The sequence below is a fragment of the Erythranthe guttata genome, chromosome 6 (genome assembly GCF_056151865.1).
Source record: "Erythranthe guttata isolate IM_541 chromosome 6, IM_541, whole genome shotgun sequence".
Taxonomy (NCBI): domain Eukaryota; kingdom Viridiplantae; phylum Streptophyta; class Magnoliopsida; order Lamiales; family Phrymaceae; genus Erythranthe; species Erythranthe guttata.
In genome coordinates, this window is record NC_142538.1 from 4,226,701 (window position 1) to 4,240,633 (window position 13,933).

The 13,933-nt window shown below is 34.3% G+C and overlaps 2 protein-coding genes and 1 pseudogene across 4 annotated transcripts; all 3 read left to right on the forward strand.

Annotated features, from left to right (window-relative positions):
* The first annotated feature begins 401 nt into the window (after positions 1-401).
* On the forward strand, positions 402-5,136 carry LOC105977323 (uncharacterized). The gene is made up of 3 exons (XM_088819550.1): positions 402-2,557; positions 2,954-4,981; positions 5,023-5,136. The coding sequence occupies exon 1, from the start codon at positions 537-539 to the stop codon at positions 2,349-2,351; it is 1,815 nt and encodes a 604-aa protein (XP_088675676.1). The 5' UTR covers positions 402-536; the 3' UTR covers positions 2,352-2,557; positions 2,954-4,981; positions 5,023-5,136.
* Positions 2,960-13,112, forward strand: LOC105977412 (uncharacterized). Of its 3 annotated transcripts, none has more exons than XR_016031727.1 (2): positions 2,960-4,981; positions 5,023-5,136. XR_016031727.1 is itself a non-coding variant. In XM_013002718.2 (1 exon), exon 1 carries the CDS (start codon positions 3,001-3,003, stop codon positions 4,840-4,842), a length of 1,842 nt encoding a protein of 613 aa, XP_012858172.2. In that variant the 3' UTR covers positions 4,843-4,985. The 3 variants fall into 3 exon arrangements, 1 of the variants encoding a protein (XP_012858172.2); XR_016031728.1 differs by lacking the exon at positions 5,023-5,136 and adding an exon at positions 13,014-13,112 and having other exon boundaries at positions 3,001-4,895; XM_013002718.2 differs by lacking the exon at positions 5,023-5,136 and having other exon boundaries at positions 3,001-4,985.
* On the forward strand, positions 8,027-9,909 carry LOC148769922 (uncharacterized; annotated as a pseudogene).
* Positions 13,113-13,933: the final 821 nt, after the last annotated feature.

Below are 13,933 nucleotides of genomic sequence, written 5' to 3' on the forward strand. Positions count from 1 at the left end.
CCATGAGGTAAGGTCAAATTATGAAAAAAAATCTCTTCCAGTTTGGGTAATTCAACATCTCCTCAATTATGGATCTTCTTGCACGTCAATTCTTCTTAAATTTAGTGGAGTCTTCTAGATTATATGGAATATTATCTACTTTGTACCCGTTTTACCGCATACGAGCTTCCATTTTGAAACAAGATGATTATTCATAAGATGTGTTTCTTGACTTGTAAATATCAGATTGTGGTCCATCAGAAACTGCATTGACTTGTAAATATCAGATTGTGGTCCATCAGAAACTGCATTGTAGCAGAAACGAGTACAAACTAGACAACATTCCAGACAATTCATTCATAGTCGAGGGTTACCGTAATTTACCTTAAAAAAAAAGTTTTTTTTTTCTTTCTTTATTTTCTGAATGCAAACTGTAGGCCCGAGTAATATTTTGTAATTACTGTAGTTGTGAGCTTTCTGTGTCAACAGAAAATTGAAATTGCAGAAATGCGGAATTAAGATTTAACGATTCGAAGTACAGCGTGGTGTGTATATCAATGAAGAGGAAGGGCCTCGAATTGAGGAAAATTCTAGTTTCCTCCCCAGATTGTCATCAATTAGGTACCTTCCACCCTTTCTCTCGCAACACACTTCATTTCCTCTCCGTTTCCCATTATTTCAGTGCAAAATCTGCCGCCAATCGCGACGAAAACAAGCTTGATCTGGGAAGTATTAACGGTTTGGATGATGCCATTAGTTTGTACAAGAACATGTCGAGAATGAAGCCTTTGCCTTGCGTAAAACAATTCAATCAATTGCTTTCGCGCGTGGTCAATCTTAAACAGTATTCCGCCGCCATTTTCATCTTCAAAGACATGTGTAATTTGGGGGTTTCAACTGATAAATGTACTATGAATATTGCTATTAACAGCTATTGCCTTTCCAAACGGGTTGATTGCGGGTTTTCGGTTCTGGGTCGGTTCTTCAAGCGCGGTTGTGTACCCGATGGGTTCACTTTCACCACCTTATTAAAGGGTTTGTTTCGAGAAAACAAGATTAACGAGGCGCAGGGATTGTTTACGAAGATTGTTAGAGAAGGAATGTGTGAGCTTGATGTCGTTGCTTACGGAACTGTGATGGATGGGCTTTGCAAGGTGGGTAGCGTCGCGGTGGCCGTGGAATTGCTCAGAGTAATGGAGAAACAGAGGTGTAAACCTAACATCCACATATACACCATGGTTGTCGATTGCTTATGTAAGTACAGAATGGTGGATTCTGCACTGAAGCTATTCGATGAAATGTCCGAGAGAGGCGTTACACCTGATGTCTTCACTTACAATGCATTGATGCACGGCTTGTGTAGTTCGAGTCGTTGGGCGGAAGTTAAAGCGCTGCTAAAGGAGATGACGGAGCAGAAAATTTACGCAGACGAGGTGACGTTCAATACCATTATTGATGCATTATGCAAGGAAGGTTTGGTGAACGAAGCGAATGATGTGTTCCATATTATGATGCAGAGAAACGTGGCTCCTTCTGTCGTCACCTTCAATACGTTGATGGATGGGTATTGTCTCCGAGGGCGAATGGGTAAAGCTCGTAGTATTTTCGATTCTATGGCGAGCGAAAATATCATACCTAATGTTCAAAGCTATTGCATTCTGATCAATGGATACTGCATGAAGATGATGATAGACAACGCGTTGCATCTCTTCAACGAGATGCCTATTAAAGGATTGAAGCCCGATGTGGTTACATATAATTCTCTGTTACACGGGCTTTTTCGTTGTAGGAGATGCTCGTCTGCAATGAAACTTTTTGACGAGTTGCAGGTTGTTGGTCTGAAACCGGACTTCTATACTTACTGTCACTTGTTGGATGGACTGTGTGCGAATGGGCACGCTGAACGAGCATTATCGTTGTTGAATGCGTTGGAGCACAAAGGAGAAGATATTCAAATTACGTACTACAATATCATCATGGAGGGATTCTGCAAAGCTAAAGAAATTCGGAAGGTGCGAGCTATTTTTAACGATCTTCCTTGTAAAGGATTGAAACGTAATGTGGTAACTTACACTACACTGATTAAAGGGTATTGCCAAAACGGGCTACTTGAAGAAGCTAAAGATCTTCTTTCGAAGATGGAACGAGATAGTTTGTTGCCTAATGGAGTTACCTACAATTGTATTGTTCAAGGAAATCTAAAGAGTGGCAAATACGATGATGCAGCTCAGTTTCTCGAGGAAATGGTTTCTAAAGGATTCTCCCCGGATTCATCTACGTTTGGTTTGATGCTTGATTTACTCGGAGAAGCGGAACAAGAGCCTACAATCTTGAAAATGATTCGAAAGTTGGGTTCTCGATGCAATTCGTAGGCCGGTCGATTATTAAAGAAGAGAACAAGATTGGAAGGATTTTATTGAACCCCCTATTGGATTCAGCTTCTTTTGAGCTCATTCCAGAATCTTTTGACAGTCGATGAATATTATCTCTCTGCATCTGCTTCGCGATAATCTCAGTGATGAACCAACATTTGTCAAAATTATCGTCATTAGAAAATATCGAAGAAGCTGGAGCTGAGGTAACAACAACTTCTGATTGTGATTGGATGGGCTTCGCAAGGCTGTTAACACTAAAATGGCTACTGAACTGCTCGGAGTAACGGAAGAAGGGAGACGTAAGCCGTTGACCGGCGTTGACCCCTCGAGCATTTTAATTTTCCGATTTATCAAAAATAAAAAAAATAATAAAAAAAGAATCCTATTTATCATTATTGAAATAAGTACATTCTTCATCGAATTACTTCGACGACGATCTAGTACTGATACAATTTCTATTTTGTTTATCATAGATTTTTGTATGGAAGTTAAAGTAAAATTATTAAAATTAGAATTGAATTTGAATTTGATTGAAATGTAATATAATATGTCGTCAAAATGACAATACACTAATTCTCACTATTTTCGCTCTTCCCCAGTTCCCCTGGCGTTGTTCTTCTGTCAAAGGTGTGTTCTTTGTTGTAAGATGAGCAAAAAGGGCTTGAATTTGGCGGCAAATTTTCTGATTTCTTCTCCCAACATTTATGGGTCAGGTAATTTCAATATCAATTGTCGAAGCCCACTCCATTTTCTCTCCGTCTTTCGTCATTTGGGCACAAAATCTGTTGCAAATTGCAATTCCCGTGAAAAATTGAAGCTTGAATTGGGAAACATTAATGGATTGGATGATGCTCTTAACTTGTACGAAACCATGGCGAAAACGAGGCCTTTGCCCTCTGTAAACCAATTCAATCAATTGCTGTCGAGGGTTGTCAATCTGAAACAGTATCCTGTGGCCATACGCCTTTTCAAAGACGTCTGTAGAATTGGGGTTTCAGTTAATGAATACACCATGACCATTGCTATCAACAGTTATTGCCTTTCTCACTGTGTCGATTACGGGTTTTCCGTTCTCGCTTTGTTCTTCAAGCGCTGTTTCGTACCCAATTCCGTCACTTTTAATACGTTGCTCAAGGGTTTGTTTCGAGAAGATAGGATTACTGAGGCGCAAGAATTGTTCAGGAAGATCGAAAGAGAAGGGCTGTGTGATCTAGATGTCGTTACTTACGGGACTGTGATCAATGGACTTTGCAAAGCTGGTAACTCTGCAGTGGCTATTGAACTGCTCAGAGTAATGGAGAAAGGGGAATGTAAGCCAAACAACCAAATATATACCATGATTATTGATTGCTTGTGTAAAAGTGGAATGATCGGTTCCGCATTGAAGCTGTTCGATGAAATGCCTGAGAGAAGCATGACACCTGATGTTTTCACTTACAGTGCGTTGATACACGGCTTTTGTGATGTAAGTCGGTGGAAAGAAGTTAAAATGTTGCTAAAGGAGATGAGTGATTCCAAGATATATCCAAATGTGGTGACGTTCAATACTATTGTCGATGCTTTATGCAAGGAAGGTTTGGTGGATGAAGCGGACGATGTGCTCCAGATCATGAAGCAGAAAAATGTTGTTCCGGATGTAGTTTCCTACAACGCGTTGATGGATGGATATTGTCTGCAAGGACGGATGAATGAAGCTCGTAATATTTTCGATTCTATGTCTAGCAAGAATATTGCTCCTAATGTTCGAAGCTATACCATTTTAATCAACGGATATTGTAAGAAGACGATGACAGACGACGCCGTGTCTCTCTTCCGCGAGATGCCCAGTAGAGGGTTGAATCCCAATCTTGTTACGTATAATTCTCTGTTACATGGGCTGTTTCGTGGCAGCAGATGTTCTTCCGCACTAAAGCTATTTGACGAGTTACAAGCTGCTGGACTGAAACCCGACTTCTATACTTACTGTTACTTGTTGGATGGACTATGTTCGAACGAGCGTGTTGAAGAGGCACTATCTTTGTTGAATGCATTGGAGAACAAAGGCGAGCATCTTCATATCGGTTACTACGGTATCATTATCGATGGATTATGCAAAGCTAAGAAACTCGATGCGGCTCGAGATATTTTTAACGATCTTCCTTGTAAAGTATTGAAACGTAATGTGGTAACCTACAATATCATGATAAACGGGTGTGGTCAAAACGGGCTACTTGAAGAAGCTAAAGATCTTCTTGCGAAGATGGAACGAGATAGTTTGTCGCCCGATGGAGTCACCTACAATTGTATTGTACAAGGAAATCTAAAGAACGGAAAATACGAAGATGCAGCGCAGTTTCTCGAGGAAATGGTTTCGAAAGGGTTCTCCCCGGATTCATCTACTTTTTCACTGATGCTTGATTTACTCGGGACGAACGAACACGAGCCTGCAATTTTTAAAATGATCCAAAAGTTTGCTCCTACTAGTTTAAAAACAAAAACTATGAGTTAACTAACCATTGTGTCAATCATGTGCATTATTTAAGTATGTGGAAGTTGCATAAGGTGAAGTTTGTCAAATCACTACTTACAGTTTAATTGCTTTCTGCACCCTCTGTAAGTTCTACCACGTCAACTTGGTCCTCCCTTCAGTCATTTTATACAACGGTATACCTCTATGACTTTTGTTAAGAAGATGATTTTATTTTTTTGAATAAATAAATAAATATGTACTCTGAACTATTGTGATTAACAATTGAAAATTGAATTACATCTGGTGAATTGATATTTGTAAACATAATTAATTGAATATTTTTTTCAATTATTCGACCCAATAAAGAATATGAATTATTAAGGGTATAATTGTCTCTTAACATTTAACATGCAAATTAATTGGTGCTTTAAGCGGTTAAGTACTATTTGAAAAAATAATGCATAGTATAATTCTTTTTAACAATACTTGGGGTTAAATATTTGGGCAAAGTACACTTTACCCCCTTGTACTATGCCCTATGTAACACTTACCCCTATTTTAATGGTCAACTTATTTGACTCTTAACGATGTTAGTCGTAAAATAAATTTAATATATTTTTAATAATCATTATTAAATAACACATTTTCTTTATTTAAAAAAATATTATATGAACTATGAATAAATTAAATAAATATTTAAGATAATCAGATTTTTTTTTTAATTTAATCTTACCCATGGCCATAATTTACAAATTCGTTAATTTATTATAACATATAACGAAAAATAGAAATAATTCGGAGAAGTAAATGAACAAGTAAACTCATGGGAAAATGAGTCTTTTAGTCCTGTAAGTTTGCTAGTTGAAAGTTTTAGTCCACCATATTTCAAAATCAAAATTTTAGTCCTGTAAGTTATAAAAATTGGGAATTTTGGTCAATTGACCTGCTATAACAGGTAATGTGATGGTTGTTATATGAGTTGACATTTAATTTATAAAAATAAATAGATTAAAATAAATTAGGTGATGTGTTTAATGAGTTTGATGGTTTTGGAAAGAAGTTTAAAGACAACAAAATAATGGGAAATATTTAACATATTTTTAGGGATAATTAGTAACCCCCCTAACCCCCCCCCCCCCCCCCCCCCCCCCAATTCATTTACTTATATCAAGATAGATATAACCTCCTTTTCATTATTAGTGAGAATCCCCTTAATTCTTTAATTAAATTAATATTAATACAATTATTAAGTGTTATACCTATATTATCCTTAATTTTCCAAATCTTATATTTACAAACCCTAGTCATATTGTCTGCAACAATACGCCGTTCTTAAATCCCCACAAACCGCCGTTCTCAACTTCCCATCACCTCTTCTCTTATTTTCTGGAACCGAAACTCAGTAGTATCGCCTGCGATGGCGGCGGCGGTGAAGGTGACGAAGGCGGCGCTACATCTCAGCAACGACGAGGAAGACCCCTTTCTCTTCTTTCTCGAATTGGGAATCCGACGGATGTGGGCAAGGAGAGGACGAAGCCGGCTCCAGATCTCGACAACGGCAAGGCGACGCCGCCGAATCTAGGACGGACGGCGGCCTTCCGGTCTCCCCCCTTCCTTTCTGAAGAATGAGCAGATCTGTTGGTATTTTATTTTTGTTCTTTCGATTTTTGGAAGCATTCCTGCAATCCTCGTCGGAAGACCACCTCCACCACCGCTGTAATGGAATAGATTGACCTCGAGGATGAGGTATTGTTTGGGAGGCTCGTTTGTTGAAATTGTGTTCGTGTTACTCAAAAAGATATAGTTGTTTTCGTTACGGTTGTAGTTGGTTTCAATAATAGTCGTTTTTTTTGGAATTTTGGTGTGTTTTTTTGCTTTTGCTTTTGTTGATTTCAATAATTTATAGTTGATTCTATATAGTTGTTTCCGTATAGCAATATAGTTGTTTTTGCACAACAATATTAGTTTTCATTACTTTTTAGTTGGTTTGAATAAATAGTTGATTTAACAAATAGTTGTTTTGGAGATGTTTTGATTAAATAATTAGTTAATCTTACAATGTAAATAATATAATATAGAATTAATTTAATAAATTGTGAAACTGATGTATCATGGTTTTAATACCAATTGTTTTAGTAATAGTCGTTTTAATAATAGTCGTTTTATTGGGATATAGTAGTTTTAACTGAAAACTAAAATAATACATTGGGATATAGTAGTTTTAACTGAAAACTAAAATAATACAGAAAAGGAATATTTAAAGAAAAATATTAAAAAAATAATTTTTTTTAAATTATTATTTTTTAAAGAAGAAATAAATAAAAAAAACGAAAATTAAAATTAAAATTAAAATATAAAAAATAAAAAAAACATCAAATTAGTGGATAATGGGTAGTGAATAGTGGGAGGGTAAATTTGAGAATAAAAAAAGAATGAGTTTCTTACTAATAAAGGAAAAAGAGCTGGACCCATCCTTATTAAAATAATGTTAGACGGGTTCTCACTAATAGCCCATAATTTATATATTTATTTTTTATTATTTTTTTGCGATAAAGAACCTCAAATTGATTAAAATATATCATTATATTTTTATGAAGAAAATAAGCGTAATTAAAGTTTAATTAATATTTCTTAGTTTTTATTTGGTAAAATTAGTAATTAAATTCATATTTATTTATTTCATTTGTTACAAATCTATACTTAGTGATCACACTGAAATTGAACCAACAATCAAATTCAACAAAAATACGAAAAAAAAAACTTTATATTAAAACTTGTTGTAAAGTTAAATGATATGCACATTCATAATTAATTAAAAAACTAAAAGCACATTTACGAACAAAAAAAATATTTAAAATTCTATTAAATTAAATGTACCAAAAAAACATTCTAGAGCTTCCAAACATAAAGCATTCTATCAATTAAAAAAATAATTACTACAAAAACGCTTATTTCATTAATCAAATAAAAATAATAATTTCATGGTATATTTTATTTCCTTCCAAAATCATCTAACTCATCGGCCACATTATCTAGTTTATTTTTAGTCTATCTATTTTTATAAATTAAATGTCAACTCATTCAACCAACTATTGCCTAACTTGTTATAGCACGTCATAAGACCAAAATTCTCAACTTTTGAAACTTATAGGACTAAAATTCTAATTTTAAAATTTGATGGCAGCAAACTTAGAACACTAAAAAAAATGATTTTGCCTAAACTCATTCTCACTGTACTTCTCTCTCTACTTCTGTCAATGGTGTATTCTTTGTGTAAGATGAGCCAAAAGGGCTTCAATTTGGCGGCGAATTTTTTGATTTCTTCTCCCAACATCTATGGTTCAGTTAATTTTATTGTCAATTGTCGAAGCCCACTCCATTTTCTCTCCGTCTTTCGTTGTCTGGGTACGAAATCTGTTGCCAATTGCAATTCCCGTGAAAAATTGAAGCTTGAATTGGGAAACATTAATGGATTGGATGATGCTCTTAGCTTGTACGAAACCATGGCGGAAATGAGGCCTTTGCCCTCTGTAAACCAATTCAATCAATTGCTGTCGAGGGTTGTCAATCTGAAACAGTATCCTGTGGCCATACGCCTTTTCAAAGACGTGTGTAGAATTGGGGTTTCAGTTGATGAATACACCATGACCATTGCTATCAACAGCTACTGCCTTTCTCACCGTGTCGATTACGGGTTCTCCGTTCTCGCTTTGTTCTTCAAGCGCTGTTTCATACCCAATTACGTCACTTTTAGTACGTTGCTCAAGGGTTTGTTTCGAGAAGATAGGATTAGTGAGGCGCAAGAATTGTTCAGGAAGATTGTAAGAGAAGGGCTGTGTGATCTAGATGTCGTTACATACGGGACTGTGATCGATGGTCTCTGCAAAGCTGGTAACTCTGCAGTGGCTATTGAACTGCTCCGAGTAATGGAGAAAGGGGAATGTAAGCCAAACAGCTACATATATACCATGATTATTGATTGCTTGTGTAAAAATAGAATGATAGATTCCGCATTGAAGCTGTTCGACGAAATGTCTGAGAAAAGCATCACGCCTAATGTTTTCACTTACAGTGCGTTGATACACGGCTTTTGTGATCTGAGTCGTTGGAAAGAAGTTAAAATGTTGCTAAAGGAGATGATGGATTGCAAGCGATACCCAAATGTGGTGACGTACAATACTATTGTCGATGCTTTATGCAAAGAAGGTTTGGTGGATGAAGCCGAAGACGTGCTCCAAATCATGATGCTGAAAAATGTGATCCCGGATGAATTCTCCTACAATTCTTTGATGGATGGATATTGTCTGCAAGGACGGATGAATGAAGCTCGTAATATTTTCGATTCCATGGCCAGCAAGAATATTGCTCCTAATGTTCAGAGCTATAGCATTTTAATCAACGGATATTGTAAGAAGACGACGACAGACGACGCAGTGGACCTCTTTCGTGAGATGCCCAATAGAGGGTTGAAGCCCAGTCTTGTTACGTATAATTCCCTGTTACACGGGCTGTTTCGTGGCGGCAGATGTTCTTCCGCACTGAAGCTATTTGACGAGTTACAAGCTGCTGGACTGAAACCCGACTTCTATACTTGCTGTAACTTGTTGGATGGACTATGTTCGAACCAGCGTGTTGAAGAGGCATTGTCGTTGTTGAATGCATTGGAGAACAAAGGCGAGCGTCTTCATATTGGTTACTATGGTATCATCATCGATGGATTATGCAAAGCTAAGAAACTCGATGCAGCTCGAGATATTTTTAACGATCTTCCTTGTAAAGGATTGGAACGTAATGTGATAACCTACAATATCATGATAAAACGGGTTTTGTCAAAACGGGGAACTTGAAGAAGCTAAAGATCTTCTTGCGAAGATGGAACGAGATAGTTTGTTGCCTAATGGGGTTACCTTCAATTGTATTGTACAAGGAAATCTAAAGAGTGGCAAATATGAAGATGCAGCGCAGTTTCTCGAGGAAATGGTTTCTAAAGGGTTCTCCCCGGATTCGTCTACTTTTTCACTGATGCTCGATTTACTCGGGACGAACGAACACGAGCCTACGATTTTTAAAATGATCCGAAAGTTTGCTCCTACTAGTTTAAAATAAGGGGCTATTTGCCAAAACCCCTCCATTCAATTTTGACTTCTTAATAAATCCATTTTTTTAATTGATATTTGTTATAAATCCAATTGACCCAAATTATCTAAAATACCCCTATTTACTATTAGTTAAAGTTACCATATTATATTATTATGGAAAATCATTAAAAAAAATGAAATATGCAAATCCCTTATTTCTCTCCACTATCTCACCCACCCCAATATTCTCTCTCTACCTCACGCACGGAATTTTAGTGTTTTTCCATTTTTTTTAATAGTTTTTTTTATTTCAAAGTTTAAAACAAAACTTTGTTATTTTTTATTTTTTATTTTATTTCAGTTTTTTAAATCGTTCATATTTTATATAAAAAGAAATTCACTATATAATAATCGAAAACCACTAAATTTATCGAAAACCACTATGAAAATAAAGTAAAAAATACTACAAAATAAGCATAATGCACATTTTTATATATGTAATCCCACTATTAAATTAGTGTAATCCACTGTTAAATTAGTGTAATGCACTACATGTTCATCGAAAACCACTATTAAATTAGTCAGATCCACTTAATATTTTTTCCACCCAGGTTACAAAAATTAAAATCCACTATATACTCATCAGAAACTACTATAAAATTATCGAAAACCATTGTAAAATTACTACAAAAATCACTTCCACTTTACATTAACATAATCCACAACAAACTTATCGAAATCCACTAAAAACATACATAATCCACTAGTAATACAACTAAAAAATAACAAACGGAAAAAAACGTAAATTCACTATAAAAACCACTATGCATAAAATAGCTATATAAACATGAAAACCACTATATATACACAATTATATAAATATCGAAAACCACTATGAATTCTAACAAGAAAACATCAAAATTCTGCGAAAAAGAAGCTATAAAACCACTATAAAAGACACCATCTTCTCTCCAATGAACCCTAGAGCATAGTCCGTGTAATCATCTTCTTCTCGTTATTTGAAACGTAAACCACTATTAGAAACGTAAAGGAAATATTTATAATATATATATATATATATATATATATATATATATATATATATATATATATATATATATATATATATATATATATATATATATATATACACGAAAAGGATTTTAAAAATAAAATAAAATAGTAATCGTGCGTGAATAATAATGATAAGAGGTATGGGACAACAGGTTATATATAGTGCAACCAACTCATCACAAGCCACTACTAGTAATTAGTAGTAATTATCAGCCCTAATAATATATGTAATACAGAAAACCGAATAAATAGACCGATTTATATATATATACATGACACTTGGGCTCTTTCTGAGGTGAATAAGTCTTTTTCAAGAATTCGAGAAATTTTGTTAACAAGAGCACTTTTTCCGGAAGCTTTTGGGCCGATTAGTAAAATCGATGTAGTATTCGGCACATATTTACCTTTTTCAACCACCCATAGATATTGTTCGACGACGGTGAAGAGAGAAGAAATAGGGATGGGGGCTGGGGCGGCGACGGGCGGGGGATGGGGCGGCGTTTGGGCGGAGGCGGCTCAGACGGCAGTTGGGGCGTCGCTGGGTGGGGTTGGGGCAGCACCGGTGGGAGAGAAGAAGAGGCAGAAGGAGATCTGCAACGGTGAATAGAAAAGAAGATAAAAAGAAAATAAAATCTGGAGAGAAAAAAAAAAAAGAAACACGTTATGTTCGAGAGATTTGAGGAGCGCGATTTGTGGGAGAGATTGAGAATGTGATATTAAGGGAACAAATATTATGTTATAATAAAGCAAGGGTATAATTGTGATAATTAATTAATTTTTATTAATAAAAGATGTTTTGGATTTATCTTAAAAATAAGAAATAAATTTGGGCTCATTGTAATTGGACTTGTGTGATGAGGGGGTTTTGTGAAATAATCCCTTAAAATAAAAAACTATGAGTTAACTAACCATTGTGTCAATCATGTGCATTATTTAAGTGGGAATGACTATAACAAATCCCAAATTTTTCTAACTTCAATATCAAAAAAAATAAAAATTGAATAATAAATAAGTAATGACACAAATACCCTTAATGAAAATAAATACCATACAAATATTAAAAATCTCATTTTTCTTTCTTCAATACAAACACACAAAACCTCTCAAACCCATATTTTTCTTCACAAATCCCTCAACCTCTTCCTTCTTCTTCCTCACAACAAACCCTTCTAAAAAATCTCAAAACTAAGGGAATTAAACCCTCACAAAACTTATAAATTTTTTTTATAAGACAATAATATGGTAGTATATATGGAAGGAGAACACATTAAGGTAAGTATCATGTCTTTTTTGAGTTTCGGAGTCAATTTTGAAGTTTTTTTTATTGAAAACCCACCGGCAATTTTCGACACATACAGGTCGATTTTTTTGTCAATATTTGACACCAACGTGTCGAAAAATATATTTAGAAAAATAAATAAATTTACCAACAATGTTTTTCGACACATACCTGTCGAAATTGGGAGAAATTTCGACAGGTATGTGTCGAAATTTGTTTTTTTTTTCTTAATATATTTTTTCGACACGTTGGTGTTGAAAATTGACCAAAAAATCGACCTGTATGTGTCAAAAATTGCCGGCGGGTTAAAAAAAAAAACTTCAAAATCGACTTCGAAGCTCAAAAAAAACATGGATACATACATTAATGGGTTTTCTTTCCATATATACTATCATATTATTGTCTTATAACTTCATTTTATAAGTTTTGTGAGGATTTGATTTTTTTAATTTGGAGATGTTTTGGAGGATTTAAGAAGATAAAGAAGATCGGGTTTAAGGGATTTTAGTTTGGGGAGAAGAAGAGAGTATTTGTTTTTCTTTTCTTCCTTGGTATTGGAATGAGGAATAAAAAAATTATTTGTATAAACAGTATTTTGTTTAATGAAGGGCGTTTTTGTACTTTGCTAATAATTTTTTTTATTTATGGTTTTAAACTAAAAAAAAAATTGTAAAAACTTCTATAAAAAATAGTTTTAAACTACGAGGAACTGAAGTGGGAATTTTTTTTTGAGATTTGTTTTAGTCGTCACATATTTAAGTATGTGGAAGTTGGATAAGGTGAAGTTTGTCAAATCACTATTCCAGTTTAATTGCTTTCTGCACCCTCTGTAAGTTCTACCACGTCAACTTGGTCCTCCCTTCAGTCATTTGATACAACGGTATACCTCTATGACTTTTGTTAAGAAGATGATTTTATTTTTTTGAATAAATAAATAAATATGTACTCTGAACTATTGTGATTAACAATTGAAAATTGAATTACATCTGGTGAATTGATATTTGTAAACATAATTAATTGAATATTTTTTTCAATTATTCGACCCAATAAAGAATATGAATTATTAAGGGTATAATTGTCTCTTAACATTTAACATGCAAATTAATTGGTGCTTTAAGCGGTTAAGTACTATTTGAAAAAATAATGCATAGTATAATTCTTTTTAACAATACTTGGGGTTAAATTTAAATATTAGGGCAAAATACACTTTACCCCCTTTACTATGAAAAATACACTTACCCTCTATTTTAATGGTCAATATATTTGACTCTTAACGATGTTAGTAGTAAAATAAATTTAATATATTTTTAATAATCCTTACTAAATAACACATTTTCTTTATTTAAAAAAATATTATTTGAACTATGAATAAATTAAATAAATATTTAAGATAATCACATTTTTTTTAATTTAATCTTACCCCATGGCCATAATTTACAAATTCGTTAATTTATTATAACATATAACGAAAAATAGAAATAATTCGGAGAAGTAAATAAACAAGTAAACTCGTGGGAAAATGAACCTTTTAGTCCTGTAAGTTTGCTAGTTGGAAGTTTTAGTTCACCATGTTTCAAAATCAGAATTTTAGTCCTGTAAGTTATAAAAGTTAGGAATTTTGGACATGTGACCTGCTATAACAGGTAATGTGATGGTTGTTGTATGAGTTGACATTTAATTTATAAAAATAAATAGATTA